At 27.3% G+C, this 17,357-nt stretch overlaps 2 protein-coding genes across 2 annotated transcripts in view; one reads left to right on the top strand and one right to left on the bottom strand.

The window, feature by feature from the left end:
- LOC135925488 (dystrophin-like) overlaps positions 1 to 12,116 on the top strand; it is an 89,445-nt gene extending 77,329 nt beyond the window's left edge. Inside the window, exons 49-66 of the mRNA XM_065460842.1 lie at positions 3,585 to 3,853; positions 4,257 to 4,396; positions 4,830 to 4,958; positions 5,087 to 5,300; positions 5,445 to 5,597; positions 6,090 to 6,153; positions 6,373 to 6,509; positions 6,834 to 7,041; positions 7,314 to 7,399; positions 7,928 to 8,007; positions 8,641 to 8,918; positions 9,134 to 9,245; positions 9,460 to 9,604; positions 9,873 to 10,195; positions 10,489 to 10,562; positions 11,083 to 11,221; positions 11,297 to 11,450; positions 11,768 to 12,116. Of these exons, the coding sequence (XP_065316914.1) occupies positions 3,585 to 3,853; positions 4,257 to 4,396; positions 4,830 to 4,958; positions 5,087 to 5,300; positions 5,445 to 5,597; positions 6,090 to 6,153; positions 6,373 to 6,509; positions 6,834 to 7,041; positions 7,314 to 7,399; positions 7,928 to 8,007; positions 8,641 to 8,918; positions 9,134 to 9,245; positions 9,460 to 9,604; positions 9,873 to 10,195; positions 10,489 to 10,562; positions 11,083 to 11,221; positions 11,297 to 11,450; positions 11,768 to 11,919 (2,857 nt within the window). The 3' untranslated portion in view covers positions 11,920 to 12,116. The remainder of the gene's footprint in view (positions 1 to 3,584; positions 3,854 to 4,256; positions 4,397 to 4,829; positions 4,959 to 5,086; positions 5,301 to 5,444; positions 5,598 to 6,089; positions 6,154 to 6,372; positions 6,510 to 6,833; positions 7,042 to 7,313; positions 7,400 to 7,927; positions 8,008 to 8,640; positions 8,919 to 9,133; positions 9,246 to 9,459; positions 9,605 to 9,872; positions 10,196 to 10,488; positions 10,563 to 11,082; positions 11,222 to 11,296; positions 11,451 to 11,767) is intronic.
- Positions 12,117 to 12,728: 612 nt separating this feature from the next.
- LOC135925489 (IST1 homolog) lies at positions 12,729 to 17,248 on the bottom strand. The gene is made up of 4 exons (XM_065460843.1): positions 16,959 to 17,248; positions 13,948 to 14,329; positions 13,149 to 13,288; positions 12,729 to 13,033 (listed from the first exon to the last, which is right to left on the bottom strand). Exons 1-4 carry the CDS (start codon positions 17,225 to 17,227, stop codon positions 12,817 to 12,819), a joined length of 1,008 nt encoding a protein of 335 aa, XP_065316915.1. The 5' UTR covers positions 17,228 to 17,248; the 3' UTR covers positions 12,729 to 12,816.
- Positions 17,249 to 17,357: the final 109 nt, after the last annotated feature.

The following is a 17,357-nucleotide window of genomic DNA, read 5'->3' as shown; positions in this document are numbered from 1 at the left end:
AAAAGATGATGGAGTTTGACCTATTGTTGTTGGATCAATGTTTCGTCGTTTAGTTCCTAAAATCATCCCTTTCCAATCAAATGGGGGTAGACATCAAACGAAGATCAGAGCTGCAGCGCACACATCCCGAATGTTGCTAGCTAATGCAGATCCAAATTTAATTTTCCTTAAAATATATCATAATAATGCCTTTAACTATATTAAACGAAATCATTTTATCATATTCTGCAATAACTATCTAGAATATACCAATTTCATTTTGCATACCTACTCCGAGCCTACATTCAAATTCTATGACAAAATTATTCTTTCCTATAAGGTAATACAACAAGATGACACATTGGGTCCACTTTTGCCTTGGTGTTCAAACATTAATGAGTTCGATCCATTAAAGCTTTTGTTAAATACTTGGTATTTAGATTAGTGATAGGCCCGACCCGGCCCGAAATTTTTTTTAAAAAATTTTTCCAGGCCCAGCCCGAACACGAATTTTTTTTAGAAACTTTTGCCGGCTCGGCCCGAACCCGATTTTTTTTTAATTCATCCTAAAGTAATAATTATATTTTTTTTAGCTTTTAGTTTATTTTTTATATTTAAGATTTTGTTTTTGCAAAAAATATCTTAGTAAACAGAAAATTTATTTAGTATTTAATTATTTATTTAAAATACTATCAAAAATACCTATAAACCAAACAATAATTATAATGTTAAATTACACAACTATATATTAGATTCATATTTATAATTATCATTTAAAAATATCAAAGCATCAACATTTTCTGGTGACAGTCTATTTCTTCTTTCGTCTAATAGCCTTCCAGTCTTTGAAAAAGTTCTCTCTGAAGTTGTGGACGTTGCAGGAATTGCTAGAATTTTTCTAGCCAATTTTGTCATCTTTGGTAATCTAATTTCATTTTTATTCCACCATTTTAATATATCTTTTTCTGGATCTATATTTTCATTATTCTCTTTTATATTTAAATTCTTATAAATTTCAAGCTCATCTGTTTCTTTTTTTTCATATTCTTCCTCATTGTCCTCCCATCTTTCATATTCATTGCCTGATATATAAAAATAATATAAATAGAACAATTTTAAATGTACCTTTAGATCTTTTAGGCGATTCCACAATTTGAGAAACGCCTTGAATATCCAAATCTATAATATCAATTGAAGGACAATATTCTTCAGAATTAATTATATTTTTGACTGAATTCTCTACTTCTAATATTTCCATTGATGATAACATTCTTAATTTTCTATATTTGGGGCATAAAAATGTCGCTATTTTATGCAAAATATTGATTTTAAATTTAGATAATAAAAAAATTTTTAAATTGGTTTTTATTTCATTGTTTTGATAAAATGAATCATTTAAATCCTCGTGAAGAATATTATTAAAGCATAGCAGTACTTTATGTAAAGTAGGATTAATATCTCCTTCTAGTTCTTTAGTAGCTTTATCAAAAGGATATAAAATATCAATCAAATTTTTCAAAATAGATTTCTCCAAGTTTTCCATTTTATTAATATCTCCCTTGGATGATAAAAAATTGACGATGTCATCATATTGGTTATAAATAGATTTCAACATATTTAATTTTGAATTCCATCTAGTTTCGATATCTTGTTGTAATGTTTTGTCTAAATATTGATTCATGCCGGTTTGTTTAAAATACATGGTTAATTTTTTAGCAGAAATAAGGGTTTGATATATATTAGGAGCGATAATTTTCAAAGATTGTTCCTTAAAGGTATTTCGAAGAACAGTATTTAATAGATGTGCGCTGCAATTTAATCTGGTGTATTTTTCTAGGGCTTTAATTATATTAGCTCCTTGATCAGATATAAATATTATATTTTTCACTTGATCGGGAATTATTCCAATTGCAGCAAAATTTTGTAGCATTTCCTTATGTATGTTCGCGGCGGTTTTTTTCTCTTCTTTAAACTTATTCGTAAATAAAACATGTTTATATAAGGTTTCACCTTCGATATAATGAATTGAAACAGTTATAGGAAAACTTTTTAAAAGAATCTGTCCACATGTCTGTTGTAGCAGAGCATTTTTTATCAAATAATTGAACATTTATTTTATTAACCAAATTTGTTCTAATTTGATCCGTCATAATTATAGCATTTCTCGATAAAGTAGTTGGATGGGGAATAATTTCGCTACAGTCAATATTACCGTAAATGGAGCCAATTTGAATAAAATTTTGAGCCATTTTTATAAAGCCATCTCCAGTTATCGAATCAAAGGCACGCATGTCCTTGGCGCAATAATAGATCAAGGTATCACATAGTTTCTTTTTAATAGTTAAGGAAGAATTTAGATCTATTTTCTTTTGAATATACCTAGTTATTTTAGGAATAGAGGAATCGTCATTCTTAACGCACTTGTGACGTCTTAAATGAGAATTTGCAGATGTGCTTTTATATTGTAATATACTATTACATTTTTTACATTGGACGTAATCAAGTTTTTTGTTTTTATCATCAAATATGTCTTCAAAATTTTCCCATATATTGCTTTTACCTAAATGGGGCATACAAATATATGTTCTATTTTGTATTTGTTTTTTTAAAAAAATTAAATTCATTTTTAAATTATATTTAAAATTTAAGTTTTATAAAAAAACATTTAAATTATTTTGCCCATAATAAAATATATATGACATATGGGGTCTACTTTCTAAATAAATAAAATTAAATATTTATATTTTACAAATAAAAAATGTTGCCGCCTTGTTTCTTAAAAAAAAAGTTTAATTATATATTTATACCAAGAATAAAAGATACATGCCATCATATGGCGTCTAGCTTCTTCAAATAAAATTAAATATTTTTATTTTACAAAAAATATTAGTGCCAATATTAAAAATTTTTTTAAGGCCCGGCCCGAATTTTTTTAAAAAATATTAGGCCCGACCCAACCCGAACCCTAATTTTTTTTTTAAAGTAGGCCGGGCCGGGCCTACTTTTGCAGATCTCTAATTTAGATGATGGTTTCATGGCCGGTGACATCCCTTTAATAAACACCATTCGGGACATTATTAATAATTTTATGTCCATTATAAGTTTATTTCCTAACATGTCAAATTCGGAATCTTCTCTTACAAATTCTATTATCCCAATTCTCCATTTCAATTATACTTCCATCCATGAACTTAATCATCTTGGTTCTTCAATCGGTTGTGTCACTGCAATTAAGACTTTTATCGGAAAAACCTATTCTAATCTAGTCGAAATACAACCAATTTTAAATGAATACTAGCCCATCAAGCGTTCTTTCTATTTAAAAATTATTTTAACATATCAAAGCTATTTAAAATAATATTTATGTTTATAAACAATTTTAAAAAAATTAAAAATTATTAGTTTAATATTTGGTTTTATTAATCTTCATATTAAAGTTAAGAATTTTGACCAAAATATGTGGCTGGCAAAGAATTTAGGGGCCGTGTCGAAAATCTTTTCAAAATTTATCGGTTGGGCCACTAATCTTTGCCGAACTAATAATTTTTGTAAAAACAGTGGCCTCAAAATATACATTCAATTATTGTAATCTCCTTTCAACAAAGAAATACTCTAGAAGAACACTACGACCCTCGTAACGCTATTTCTCAATCGATAGATGACGCATCTGCATGGGTTCAGGATAGGAGCAATCATTTAGAGTGCATGAAGCCCCTAGGGGGAGATTTAACCACCTTAAAACATCAATTAGACCAAGTTCAACATTTTGCCCTTAAATTGGATGCCAAAAGGAATCCTTCCATTCAAGATGTGCTCAAGAATAGCGAGGCTTATCTCAAAAATATAGGATATTACAAGGCGTTGGATATGAAAGGTAGACAACCCTTTTTTAAACAATTCTTTATCTTAATTTTGTTTTTGATAGGGCGTTGACCTCTTAAAAATAATATTTTGTGCTAATCTTTTGCTTAACCTATCATTTGGTATAGAGATTTGAACATACGATTAAAATTGCATCCATAATAATATCTATCTTCTACAGTTTTCCCTCTTTTGACGTTTTAATTTTCGTATCAAGATATCTTATCATTTTTAAATTATTTTTTCTTGGTGTGCACAAGGTATTAACCGAGCATGCGAATTGTATATGTATACCGATTTTTAAAAGGTCTGATTATTCGTTTTTAACTGTATTGTTTATCGGTCGTCAATTTAATATTGGTTAGGCTTCTATATAATATCAAATAACGACAAAGTTTACTTATTTCTATGCATAGATCAATCGCCGCCACACATAGCACTCAGGATCAAAGAAGGAAAAGAACTAGAAAACAAAATCGTAGTGTTGGATCAAAAATGGTGTGATGTCATTGACAATACCAATTTATGGGAATCCACTTTAGCTCAAATGTTGGGGGTAAATAATTTATTCCTTATTTTTATCTAGTTATAAGCCCAGCCTATCCTTTTGGACTTGGTTTTCATTTATTGGTTACTCCTAACTCTTCCGTTAATCTAAAAATATGTTATATCTATCCTATTTTGATATATAAAAACGATAAAGATCCCTTTGATTATATATACATTTTAAATTTTGATATAAAAAGCTCGAAGAATTTTAGACATTATATTGCAATCGTTTGTGTATTAAAATTAAAAAATTTGTTCTAGTGATTTTGGAATTAACAAAAAGTAGATAGGTGTGTTCAATATAAAACGACCACATTAAATCTAATATAATGTTTTAGATCTACTGCAATGATCTAAATAAAATAAAGTGGCCATTATTATTTCTATTTCTCATTCTCTATTATGTCGCACATTGCTTATACGTCTAATTTATTTTTTAGAGAATGGACCATTTTAATAATGCTATGATAGATCTGGATATAAGCTTGAATGAAAATAGAAAAGATTTAGAAAATATCGACATCAAAGCGGATATTAAAGATATAGATAAAAGCATCACCAAATACAATGTTTTAATCAAATTTATTGTTGAATAATAAAATGTTTAATTTTTCATGATTTCTTTTATTTATTTAAATTCCATACATGAAATAAGCATTTTAATTTTTTTCATAATTTTTTTAAAATATTACAATAGAATCTTTCAAAGGAAATCAACGAGAAGCAAGCTCCTCTGATTGCTATAAACGCCAAAGCCTCCGAATTTTCTGCTCAGGGTCTACAACTTTCCAAAGACTACCAGCAAAGATTAGAGCAATTAAATGATAAATTTCATATTCTTAAAAGGGATTTGGAGAATAGGACTCAAGGAAGGGTTATTGATGAATCTCCCAACCTTCCATTTGATAAAGGTGTTGTATACTAATAAATAAATTTATTGATTGTGAATTAATTATAATGACTCAAATCTAAAACAATTTTTTTGAATATTTAGTATATTCCTTGAAAGTCAAACCTATTCTTTTAGGTAATATTTTTAACATTAATCATAACAGCCAAACAAATATCCATACCCGTAAAGGCCGGCACTCCCCTTCAACCATATATTTCGCCCCCGACGAGTGGTCCTTCTAAGCCCGATTTAGAATCTCAAGCTACCAAGTATTCTCAACCGAAATTTACCAAAGAACATGAAGATACCCTGCCAGGTATAAACAATCCCCATTCAAAACCTATATTTAGAATAAAGGTGTGCAATGGGCGGGATCCGCCCACTCGTTACTTTGATTTTTTTAACCCGCTCGCTAGTTTATAATTTTTTTAAAAAAAATTATCCTTTCGCCCACCCATTTATCTATAAATTTTGTTTAACCCGCCCGCCTAATGCTTAAAAATTATTTCAATGTCTGGTTTGGCTCTTTATTTATTTATTTTAATGTATTTTTAATTAAACATCATAATATGCAATATTATGGAAAAACTATTATATTCTCATTTTACCTGAAAAATATTTAAAATTCACCCGCCCATTACTTTAAAAATATTCTTTAATTCCCCGCTCCTCGCCCAATGGTGAAAATATTTTAGAAAACCCAACCACGCCAGCCCGAAGTATGGGCGGTCGGGCATAAACCCGCCTATTACAGACCTCTAATTAAGATATAGTTTTTTAACGTGAGATACAAATTTTAATATTGTAGAAACGTCGCTCACTCCTAGATGGGCCAAAGCAATGACTGAAACGGGCGTTCCTTATTACATCGAGTAATTAAAATATTTTATTTTAATAATGATTTTATATACTTTATATGATCTTAAAATATCAAGAGAAGTATATTATGGTTGTATTAATTTAAAATATAAACTTTTTTTCTTAACTTAAATAATTAAACATTGAATAAAATACAAACTGATTGAAAAATAAATTTGTTAATCAACGTATTTTCACCTATGATGTGATTAATTTCAATAAAAAAATTGAAGCACAAAAACTGAATCGACTTATTGGGCTCACCCCATGATGATGGAAATAATGAAAAACCTAACGGAAGTTAATTACATCAAATACTCGGCTTACCGAACAGCTATGAAACTCAGGATTATTCAAAAGAGGCTTTTTTGTAAATTTCACATATTTTTAAATAAAATATAAATTTAAATTGCTTATAGTTTATTGAGCTGAACTTGAGCCGTAAAATCGGTCAAACCCTTTTTTATGAGAGTATCAATTCAAAAAAAGAGTGGGTTAGGTTCATGTTCAAGAAATAATCACTAAAGATATATTGTACATTTGTGTCTATTATATTTCCCACGTGGACATTATTCGGTCATAATTATAAATAATATTTTATGCTTTGAAAAACCATAATTATTTTCTAACATAAATATACTCTTATTGGATATATAAATTTATCTATCCTTTCTCTATATTTAACTAAATTAAGTGTATCTTCTCAACTTGGGAACAGCCATCGACATATTCGATGCCCATGGGTTGAGAGGTAAAAATGAGGATTACATAAGGATGCCAGAAATCACCCAAATCAGCAAAGATATTTACAAGACCCTATCTTCAGAACATCCGCATAGTGTTACTAATGTTCCTTTATCTACTGATTTATACGTTGATTGGCTTTTGGACGTTTATGATCCGTAAATTTAAATTTAAAAATATATATTCTCTAGCTCATTATATTTACGATTAGAATGAATCAAGTTGTTTATCTAAATTTATTTTATCCATTTATAAGATATAAAAGTGTAATCGTATCAGAGTTTTTTTAACATGTTAGTTTTAGTGTATTGTTATGATCGAAATTTATTATAAAAATCTGCGCTTGCTCATTATCTTTTCCTTTAAAATCAACTTTATAATTTATTAAATTTAAAATACATAAATTTTATTTGTTTATATTCTTAACCAGATTAAGAACCGGTAAAATAAAAATCCTCTCGTTAAAAGTTGCCACAGTACTATTGTGCCGAGCTCATTTGAGCGATAAATATAGATGTAAGTGAAATTTAATAATGGTATTAAAATGAAAATTTATTTTTCAACAAAACAATAATATTGTAAAATATATAACCCTTCACAATATATATTTTTTAAGAATTTCAACTAGGGTCCTAAAAATATGAATGTTATATTTTCTTTCTCTTCTTGCTTTTTTTGCCTAATTGATATCACTATTATAAAATGAATTTTAAAAATATTTAAAAAAATCAGGAGATGGTAAATATTTTCTACCATATTTTGTAATAAAATAGATAAACATTCATTAAATTATCAAAGCTGTTGCCGAATATTTAAATAATGTATAACATTATAATAGGGAAGATAAATATCTTGTTGCCATTGCTTTTACATTTGAGCTGAGATTTTTGATTTTGCAGATTTATAATTTCAACTATAATATTTATTGAAACCAATCAAAAATTTATATTTTTTCATAAGCTTACATTTCCAAGATTCATATTCCCTAAAACTTGACAATTTGTGATTTTATATTTAACTTTAACAAAAAATAACAAAATTAAGATTTATTCCAATTGATAGCCGATCAATCTGGAAATGCTTCTAAAGAAAAAGTGGCCATATTACTAAAGGACATGCTGTTGGTAAATAGAAAAGATTCCTTATAATATAAAATTTAATATTTTTTATTCTTTAATTTGATTAAATATCTTTCTTTATTAAATTCTCTCTCCTTTTCTTCATTAAGTATTAATTCTAACATTTAAAAAGCACGAAAATAAATTTTTTTTTAGAAAGTCGTTATTTATTTTTCCTGCATTTTATTTGACATTGCCAATATTTAAAGAGAAATATTTTCTCAGCATAATAACAAAATATCTATTTTATTATTTACTAGTATAATAAATTGTTCAATATAAAAATTTTTAGTAATATATCCTTTTTTAAATGTATTTTAATGGATTTGCAAATAAATATATCTTTTTCGGTATTTTAATTGATTAGTAAACATATTTCTCTCTATTATTTTACTTTTTACCAGACAATAGTGATCAAAAAATATTGACCAATTTTGTATATATATATTCTATTTTTGTACTATATTAATTTAATACTGATAAAAGAAAAGAGAATATACTGATCAAAAAATATTGTCGGTTTTAATTATTTACCTTTTAGCAAGCATGAATTTTATTTAAAAAAGATAAGATTTGAAAAAAGTGTAAAAAAATGAAGAAATATCAGAAAACGCATGATTTTTTAAAAAATCCCATTAGATTCCTAGATATTTTGGGGAATCATCTGCTTTCGGAGGTACCGACCCTATCCCTAGCACCGATAATTGCTTTCAATTTTCCCAATCTTTCCGACATCAAAATTCCCTACCCCAACATAATTCATCTGATATACGCGCTTCGGAGTTTATAAGATGGGCCCAAACGGATCCTCAATCTATTGTGTGGTTACCAGTTCTTTATAGATTGGCTGCGGCCGAGACCGCTAGGCACCAAAGCAAATGCAACATTTGTAAGGCTTACCCCATAGTGGGATTCAGGTTTTGGGTGATTAGATTTAAAATAATTTATATAAAATATTCTTGTAACTTTGTAATTATCATTTAATGAATCGTATTTTATTATATTTTTAGAAAAAATTTGATTCCTAGCTTGGAGACTTTTCAAAATTTTTTTTAAATTATATTGTCAGAAAAAATTTGATTGCTAGATTCGACTTAAAAAAACTATTTTTTTAATTTTTGCATCCTTATAGGTATCGTTGTTTGAAATGCTTGAACTTTGATATATGTCAAAATTGTTTTTTCGCCAGTAAGAAATACAAGACTCATAAACCAACTCACCCATTGCACGAATACTCTACACCAGTAATACATCCACTTACTGATTGAAAAAAAATATATTATACTTCCTTTTGATTCGATCATCTGCTAAAGTGAAACCACTTTAATTTCATATTGTATTTATTTTAAAAATAAATTATCGCTGACTAATGCTATTAAACTTTTATATTGTCACTTTTCTCTTCTCCCACTTGAGACAAATAACAATTTTATATATTAAAAAATCTACATTTGAAAGACTACGACAGGAGAAGATGTTTTAGATCTAACTAGGGCTTTGCGGAATAAATTGTTTCGCTCTAGACGCTATTTCGTTACGCATCCTCGCTTGGGCTATACTCCCATAGACTCTTTACAACCTATTCATACGACCAGTACAGGGGGTAATGCATTTTTTATACTAAAAACGAACTCTACATTTTAAAATTAAACCTATTTTGATAAATAAATGAAAATTATAAGTATCTTGATGATATTGTTAAACAAGAGCTTCCGATTGGTTGGGGTTGGAATAAGAAACTCCTATAATTATTTATGGAATTCATATTAGTCTAAAAATATTTCAGTTACTAAAACATTCTCTAATATAACGTGAGCTAAATGTGTAAAAAATTGACAAAACATTTTTAATAATATTTTTATATGGTTAAGCACACGGTAAAGGTGTAAAACGATACCCTCCCGATCAACCTGGAGGCGAGGAAAGCCTGCCTCTCATGAGCTCTCCCCATTCACATAGTGGAATGGATGCCTCATATACCAGCTCGGACCAGGGTGGTCGAACCAAAAATATGATACAGGAAAGTTCGTTTGGGGGAGAAAATGAGGAATATCGAAAAGTGGCCAAGAGGGGTTTTACGAGCAAAATGAATGAGATGGATATCTGCAACTTGAATGACAAGGTCGATGAACATGAGCTAATAGGAAGTATGTGTAAAAGTTTATCGGCTCAGCCTTCCCCTTGTGTTTCGACGGTACACATTTGTTATATATCATATAATATATTAACTTATCATTATTCTTTCGTTTGGTCATTGGAATTTAGAAAGTTAGGAAAGATAAAACATGTGTATATACCATATATTCCTTTTTTTTGATTATGTAAATTTTTGACTTAGCTATATGTGTGATAAAAAAAAATTTCTTATCGCCGAAAATCATTATTATAGATACTAAAAGTGATCATTAGGTAAAACTCTACGAGATTAGGTATTTTTTTACATTATAAATATATATATTATAACTGATAAATTTATTACATTTTTAGCGTTCCATCAATGGTTATGAAGAAGCCCCTGAAAATGTGGCTAATAGAACACATGATTTGCATAAGGAACACAAGTATATCATGTTTCCTACATTAAAATACATTGTCTTATTTGGGCTTTGCAGATCCACATATTATTTACCGATCCATTCATATAAAACCGATCATCTAGCCATATTTAGATTGAATTTTATATACCAGCTTTTATTGAACTTGTAAAAAACCAATATTCTTTCTTAGGCTAAAAAAAACTATAAACAATGCATAAATCTAGCACTTTGAAATTTTTTATTTCTCATGGCCAAGGCGATGTTTGGTTCATTATCACGAATTATTAAATATAAGTTTTTTATGCCCCATAAGTTAATTATCTCATTTAAAATAGACAATTTTATGGCTCGTTCAAAAACAATAATATCCAATCGTGTTGAATATCGACCCAGTTCCAATATTTAATATCTTCACAGAAATACTTATTTTATAATTTTAATATAATCATAAATTTTGTTCAGATTCTTCTAAAGGTTATCGCATAATTTACAATATATTTTTTTACTTTCTTATAAATATTTATTTTTAATCACTACTTTATAGCGATTTAAGAAGAGAGTACGAAAGATTAAGACATAGGCATTACGATCAATATTCTTTGAACGAAGAGGCCAGTGAATCCATATTGCTTAACCATCAATTCGATGATAATATATTGAGCGAGGATAGTTTTGCTGCACCGGTATAATGTGTAATTTTTTAATCTTTTTTGAAATATTATAACTTTAATCCTGTAAATATATTTCATACAAACAAGGCTTTTTTGGGAAATGGTAGCCATTTAAACAATCATGAACACTTACTTGGGAAAAATTGCCAAAACATGAATGGAAACGATACCAATCAGGAGTTTCCCATGATGGATTCATCTTTTAATAACAAGCATCAATCATCTTTTCCCACTCAGATTGGTAAATACAATGATGAACAAATAAATTACTCTTTTCATTAAAAAAAATTAGAAAACAATAAAGATCATCCCTCGTGTTCCTGTTCCAAATCACTTTCTTTCTTTCTTAAAAAAGTAGTTAAATGTGTGCGGAAATATTTGACTTAGATTCTTTGAACTGTATTGATTTTCTTAACTAATCAAACCGGGTTTTTATTGGCTAGTTTTACGCAAGAATACCTTAAGAGAAAATTGAAAAAATCAAAATTAGTCTAATTTATATATTATACGATTATAATTAGCTTATAATGATAAAAAAAATCAATATCAACATTAAAGGTTATCTCGACAAAAGGGAAGTAAACCCAATATTTTCAGTGGCCGATAATCTTAATAAAGCTCTCGGAGATTTGGTATCAGTCATTACATCCTCTCATTCCCACCTCAAATCCCCCGTTAAAACACCTCCAGCTATCTCACCTTGTCGCTAAAATAAACCTTTAAAATGATTTATATATTAAGCTTATTTATTAATTAAATAATTATATATTTTTTTAATGTTATTTAAATTTTAAAATATTTTAAAACTATGTTTATCTAAAAAAGACTTGTATTTGATTAAATTGTGCCATCGCCCTTAATATTGAGAGATTTTATCTTAATGACTTTTATATTTTGCCTAGGATACTATATAAAATTTTCCCAAAATAAAATACTCAATAAAACTATAAGAATTAAAATAAATTACACATTTTGTTTTTCAAAGTATTTATTGCTAATTAGGAATTGAAAGGTGCTTTTGCAGAAATTTCATTGATTAAATTAAATTTTACATTTCATTTTCTATCCTTAATTATATTATACTGCATAGACTACATAAATATAAATATTTCTTAAAAAGTGGCATATTTACATATAATTTTTATAATTATAATTAGTATTTAAACATCGTCTTAAATTTATAAAATAAAATAAAATTTACTTTATATTCTTCAAAATAAAATTTGTTTGTTTTAATAATTAAGGGGGTAATAAAAAAAATATTGTTATTTAAATTTTATATGCTTAGGAAAAAATGTTGAGCCATTTAGAATTTATGGAATATTTTAATTTTAGCTTTGATTACACATTTAGAAAATACATTTATTTCTACAATTAAAAAAATATTATAACTTCTTTTTTTTTAAATCTAATTATGAAGCTATAAGAAATATTTATTTCATAACAATCTAATGTGAACACGAGTAAAATATCCTTATCGTGGCAGTGTTTGATTGGTCACTTTTAGTACTATACTGTATAATAAGAAATTAAATTTATTATCAATAATATATTAATTTTATTTAAATTTTAATTAATAAATGAGAAATGCTGCAAATAAAGAGTATTCATCGCTTCTTCTTAAGTTCTTCAAAGCGCCTGTTAAGGTCGTCAAAATCTATCTCAGGGGTGTCTATTCGATTGTCGATGCTAGTTTTTGAATCCGTTTTGGTATCGTTTTCGATATTTGAGTCGGGTTTCTTTTTATGAGCCGGAGTAGATACAGTAGATGAAGGGACATTGGGTAGGTTTAGGTAATCATAGCTGTTGGGGTTTTTGAGATCTCTTGAAGTTTGAATAAAAATTAATTTAAAATATATTTATGAGATAATTTCGTTTTAGACAAGTTATTTTTTTATTTCAAAATAAATAAAACTGATAAGTTATAAAATAAATATACATTTTTTCATCGTCAAATTCGCTATAGCTAGGAGGCATTTCAATATTATATTCGTTCCGGGGAGCTGAAGGATCTACGTTAGGGTTCAAAGAGGTAGTAGGCATGAGTGTTGGGTAGTTAAATCCGATCACCTTATTTTTCTATATAATATATATTGCAAATTGGTTTAACTTTCAGATAATATTAAATCAATCGGTGGTAAGCATGAGTGTTGGGTAGTTAAATCCGATCACCTTATTTTCTATATAGATTAGTTTTATACCAGAGATGCGCCAATAGCACTTTTTAAAGATACCATCAGATTAATGTGATTTATGACGTTTATCTTGTAATTGGCAGCCTAGGCTAATCCCACCTGCCCCATGATATTTTTCCTTTCGGATAAATATTTAAATGTTTTGCCAACGTGAACTTAAATAATCTTTTATTTAATTCAACAATGTTTATATCATGTTTGATTAATATATGAAATCTAATACAGTATATTTGTGAAACATAAAAGATTATTAGAGTTCCTTTTTAACAAAAACGACTTGTTCAATATTATCAGTACTATTTTACTGATTCTGTAAGGTGTCCGCTTGACAGAGAATCAAAATAAACAAATATATCTTATGATATATGAGAAAGTAATTTAAAAATTAATAAGAAAAATTAGTTAATAATATTCTCAAGATATTATTTGGTATTGGTAATAATTAAAAATATTATCCCAATGTATTGGTGCATCTCTGTTTAATAATATAAGCAGATATAAAAAGTTATAAAAAACATTTAAATCCTTTCATAATAAACTCACCTTCGTGCTTCCAACTTTATCTCCAACAATATCACCGTCTTGTTGATTGTTGAGAAAGTCGAGTAATTGCTTTTCTGTATCATAAATTTCTTCATCTTTCATTACCAATGGGTCGGGAGTGTATGCCACATTGTGACTTTTTCCTATCTCCATCAAATACTTTTCTACCAATATTTTTGGAGGGGCTTGGATAGACATTTTTTGAAATAATTTTTCATTAACACAAAGTATAGAATTCTCGCGGGCCGCTTTTGCGAAATCGAGCCCATATTTTTGGGCTAATATATCTGAGATTATCTTGATTTCTGGCACATCTGCTTGCAAACGAGGAGCCACCCATATTAAAGAGGCTATGGCTTCTTTCAAACCTTCGTCCATAGTACTGAAAACATTTTTTAAAATAGAATTTTTAAATTTAATCATTTTACATACCTATAAGGCTAAGGCCATGCCAGAGCATTCTAGAGAATTATGTTAAAAGAGAGTAAGTCAAAAATCGAGCTTTTCAAAATATATTTTACATAAATTTAGTTATTTCGAGTGTTTGTCCGTCAATTTTTTTTATCATAACTGCTATCTTTTGTACTAATTTTGACTAATTTCGATATTTTTAAGGTAATAGTTTTAATTTTTTATAAAAACTACGGTTCAATTTCTTAAAAACTTTGATAGGACCACAGTTATAATTTGGTTTGATTGATAGCTATTTATAAATAAAATTAGAAGGAGAATAAGAATCATTTTCATAAATTACAAACAATAAGTATATGCATTGCGGTAGTTTATTTTATGAATATTAACATCTTTAACTATATTCAATTTGATATTTTTATTATAAATAGTTTTCTATAAGCATTTAAAAATTTTACAAGTCACTATTTTTTGCACTTTTGTGGCCCTTATCTCGGCAGTGTGCTAGCGAGCTAAAATAAATGACTTTCTCACATTTTTATCTATCTAAACGATTAAGAAATTTTTCATATTTTTAAAAGTGCTAATTTGAAAATGTGTTATTTTGATCGATTTGACATGATATGCCCTATTATCTTCATAGTGATTATGTCACTGTTTGTATGGCTGTGTTAAAAATCCCTACATGTGATTAGTAATCACATATTTAAAAAAACTATATATGGCTAAAAAATTATGTTTCTATCCAATCATCCTATCCAAAGAAGATATAAACAAAGGATCCTGTTGTAAAGATTTAAGATGCTTTAGATAATTGCTGAAAAAAGCAATACACTACAAAATAAAATATTCCCATGAATGGTAAATTGCCTAATAGACCTATAATAGTCACATTTGTTTATTAATTCATTATCAATTTCAGAACAAAAATATCAACTCCTACCAAAAATGAAAAAGGTGTTACCTATCTATTCTTGTATGTTTATGATAATCTTATTTATAATATTATATAAAATATTACAGAATATATTGTAAATTAAATATTATACAAATTTGATTTGTAAATGATAAAAATATAATTATAATAATTATTTATATCTAGTAACATTATTATTATTAACAATTTTAGTTAGATATCAACTAGGTAAAAATAATTTTTATAAAAAATTTATCAATCAAAACCTCATAACTAAAAAAAACATATCTTAAAACAAAAACTTGCAAGTGGTAAATTACATTTTTTTTAATAAAGGAGTAAAATTAAAAATTAAAATTCATTAATAAGGTTATATTTTATAATAAGTTATTTTGTCTCTGGACAATTTCAGAAATATTTTTATGAGGTCTTGCAGTAATGATAATAAGCACGTTCTGTTCATTTAAACAAAAATATTTCAAATCCAGTACTACCTATTAGTGATCTGCATTGGGCTTAATTTTTCAAGCCCAGTCCGGCCCAAAATTTTTTTAAAAAAAGTTTTGCCGGTCCGGCCCAAACCTGAAATTTTTTTTAAGTTTACCCAGCCCAGCCCGAAATTTATTTTAAAAAAATTTACCTGCCAGGCCCGAATTTATCTAAATACAGAAATTAATTTTTATAATTACTTATAAAAGACATATGTTATATAGCGTTTTTCAATAAATTAAACAAAAATTTTTATTTTACATAAAAATTCAATATAAAATTGATAAATTTAGATATATTTAATAAAAATTTCCAAGGTCCGACCCGGCCCGAATTTTTTTTAAAAATATTAGGCCTGAACCCGATTATTTTAAATAGAATTAGGATACGGGTTGGGCCTAACTTTGCAGATCTCTACTACCTATTGTTTTAAAAATATTTTTAACCTGCTGCCCCTCCCCAACAACTACCCAAAATGTGAGATAGAATGGGTGGGCTAAAAACCAACCTATGCAGACTACTACTATATATTCATCATTTGAAATCAATATATTGCAAAAATATCTAATCAACAAAAATATTTACATTATAATTACCATCTTCCTTATATCAAATTATAAAATATTAATAAACTCATTTCTGCTTATAGCTTATATCACTTTTTAATGTTTTAATGACTTTTATAGATAATATATGAATAAAATGTGAAGCACTAAGGTTACTAAAATATAAATTTGTGGGAAGACATTTCATTAATTTGAAAGCATTAAGACAGGTAGAAATTAGATGTATTTTTAAAAAAATAAATTTTATATGTATTTAATATAATTTTTCTAATGATGTTCCAATAATTATACCTAAAAGTTCAATATCAACTGTTGGCTTTTTATCCTTATCAAATTTAATTTTTTCTTAGTGTTATGAAGATAATTTATAACTGTAAATAGTTATAACATAATCCTTATTTTTTCCTAAATAATATGCCAAACCCTATAAATAAACTTAGTATTTGAAATTTACATAAATCATTTCCCATTATTTTCAATTTAAATTTCAAAAATATGGCAACCCTAACTATATAATAAATATTTAAAAAAATAATATGCAAGAACATGGTCCAAATTGTTTTAATTTTGTAAAAAATGTAATTTTTATAATTCATCTGTTCTTACATTAACACCATCGTAATAATTACCTCATTTGCTGAATCAAGCCAAATCTTGCCAGTATCAAATCACAAAGCATTTCAATGATTTCCATAGCTTCCACGAGATAATCTTCTCTAATAATATGTTCCACACGAATTTTAGCTCTATCTACTTTATTAATATTCATGTAATCGGCAATTTCACGTCGAGCTTTAAGGGCAGTTTCAGTTTTTTTCTTTTCTAATAGTTTCAAACGGTTTATAGCTAATCTAAGATTAGTTTTTAGTTTATTATAATTAGGGTTGTTGAATGGCATTTTATTCAAAGAAATTTTGTGGATTCCTCTCAAACAGTTTAAAATGTTTTAGATAATGAAAATGCTTTATATGGAAATCAAAGTGCGACAAAATGAAAATAATTTTTCCTTTTATATTGCTAAAATAAAA

This window comes from Gordionus sp. m RMFG-2023, chromosome 2, assembly GCF_954871325.1.
Source record: "Gordionus sp. m RMFG-2023 chromosome 2, tfGorSpeb1-WG-v2, whole genome shotgun sequence".
Lineage (NCBI taxonomy): Eukaryota > Metazoa > Nematomorpha > Gordioida > Chordodea > Parachordodidae > Gordionus > Gordionus sp. m RMFG-2023.
Note: the sequence above shows the minus strand (reverse complement) of the source record. Positions and strands in the feature narration are given on the sequence as shown.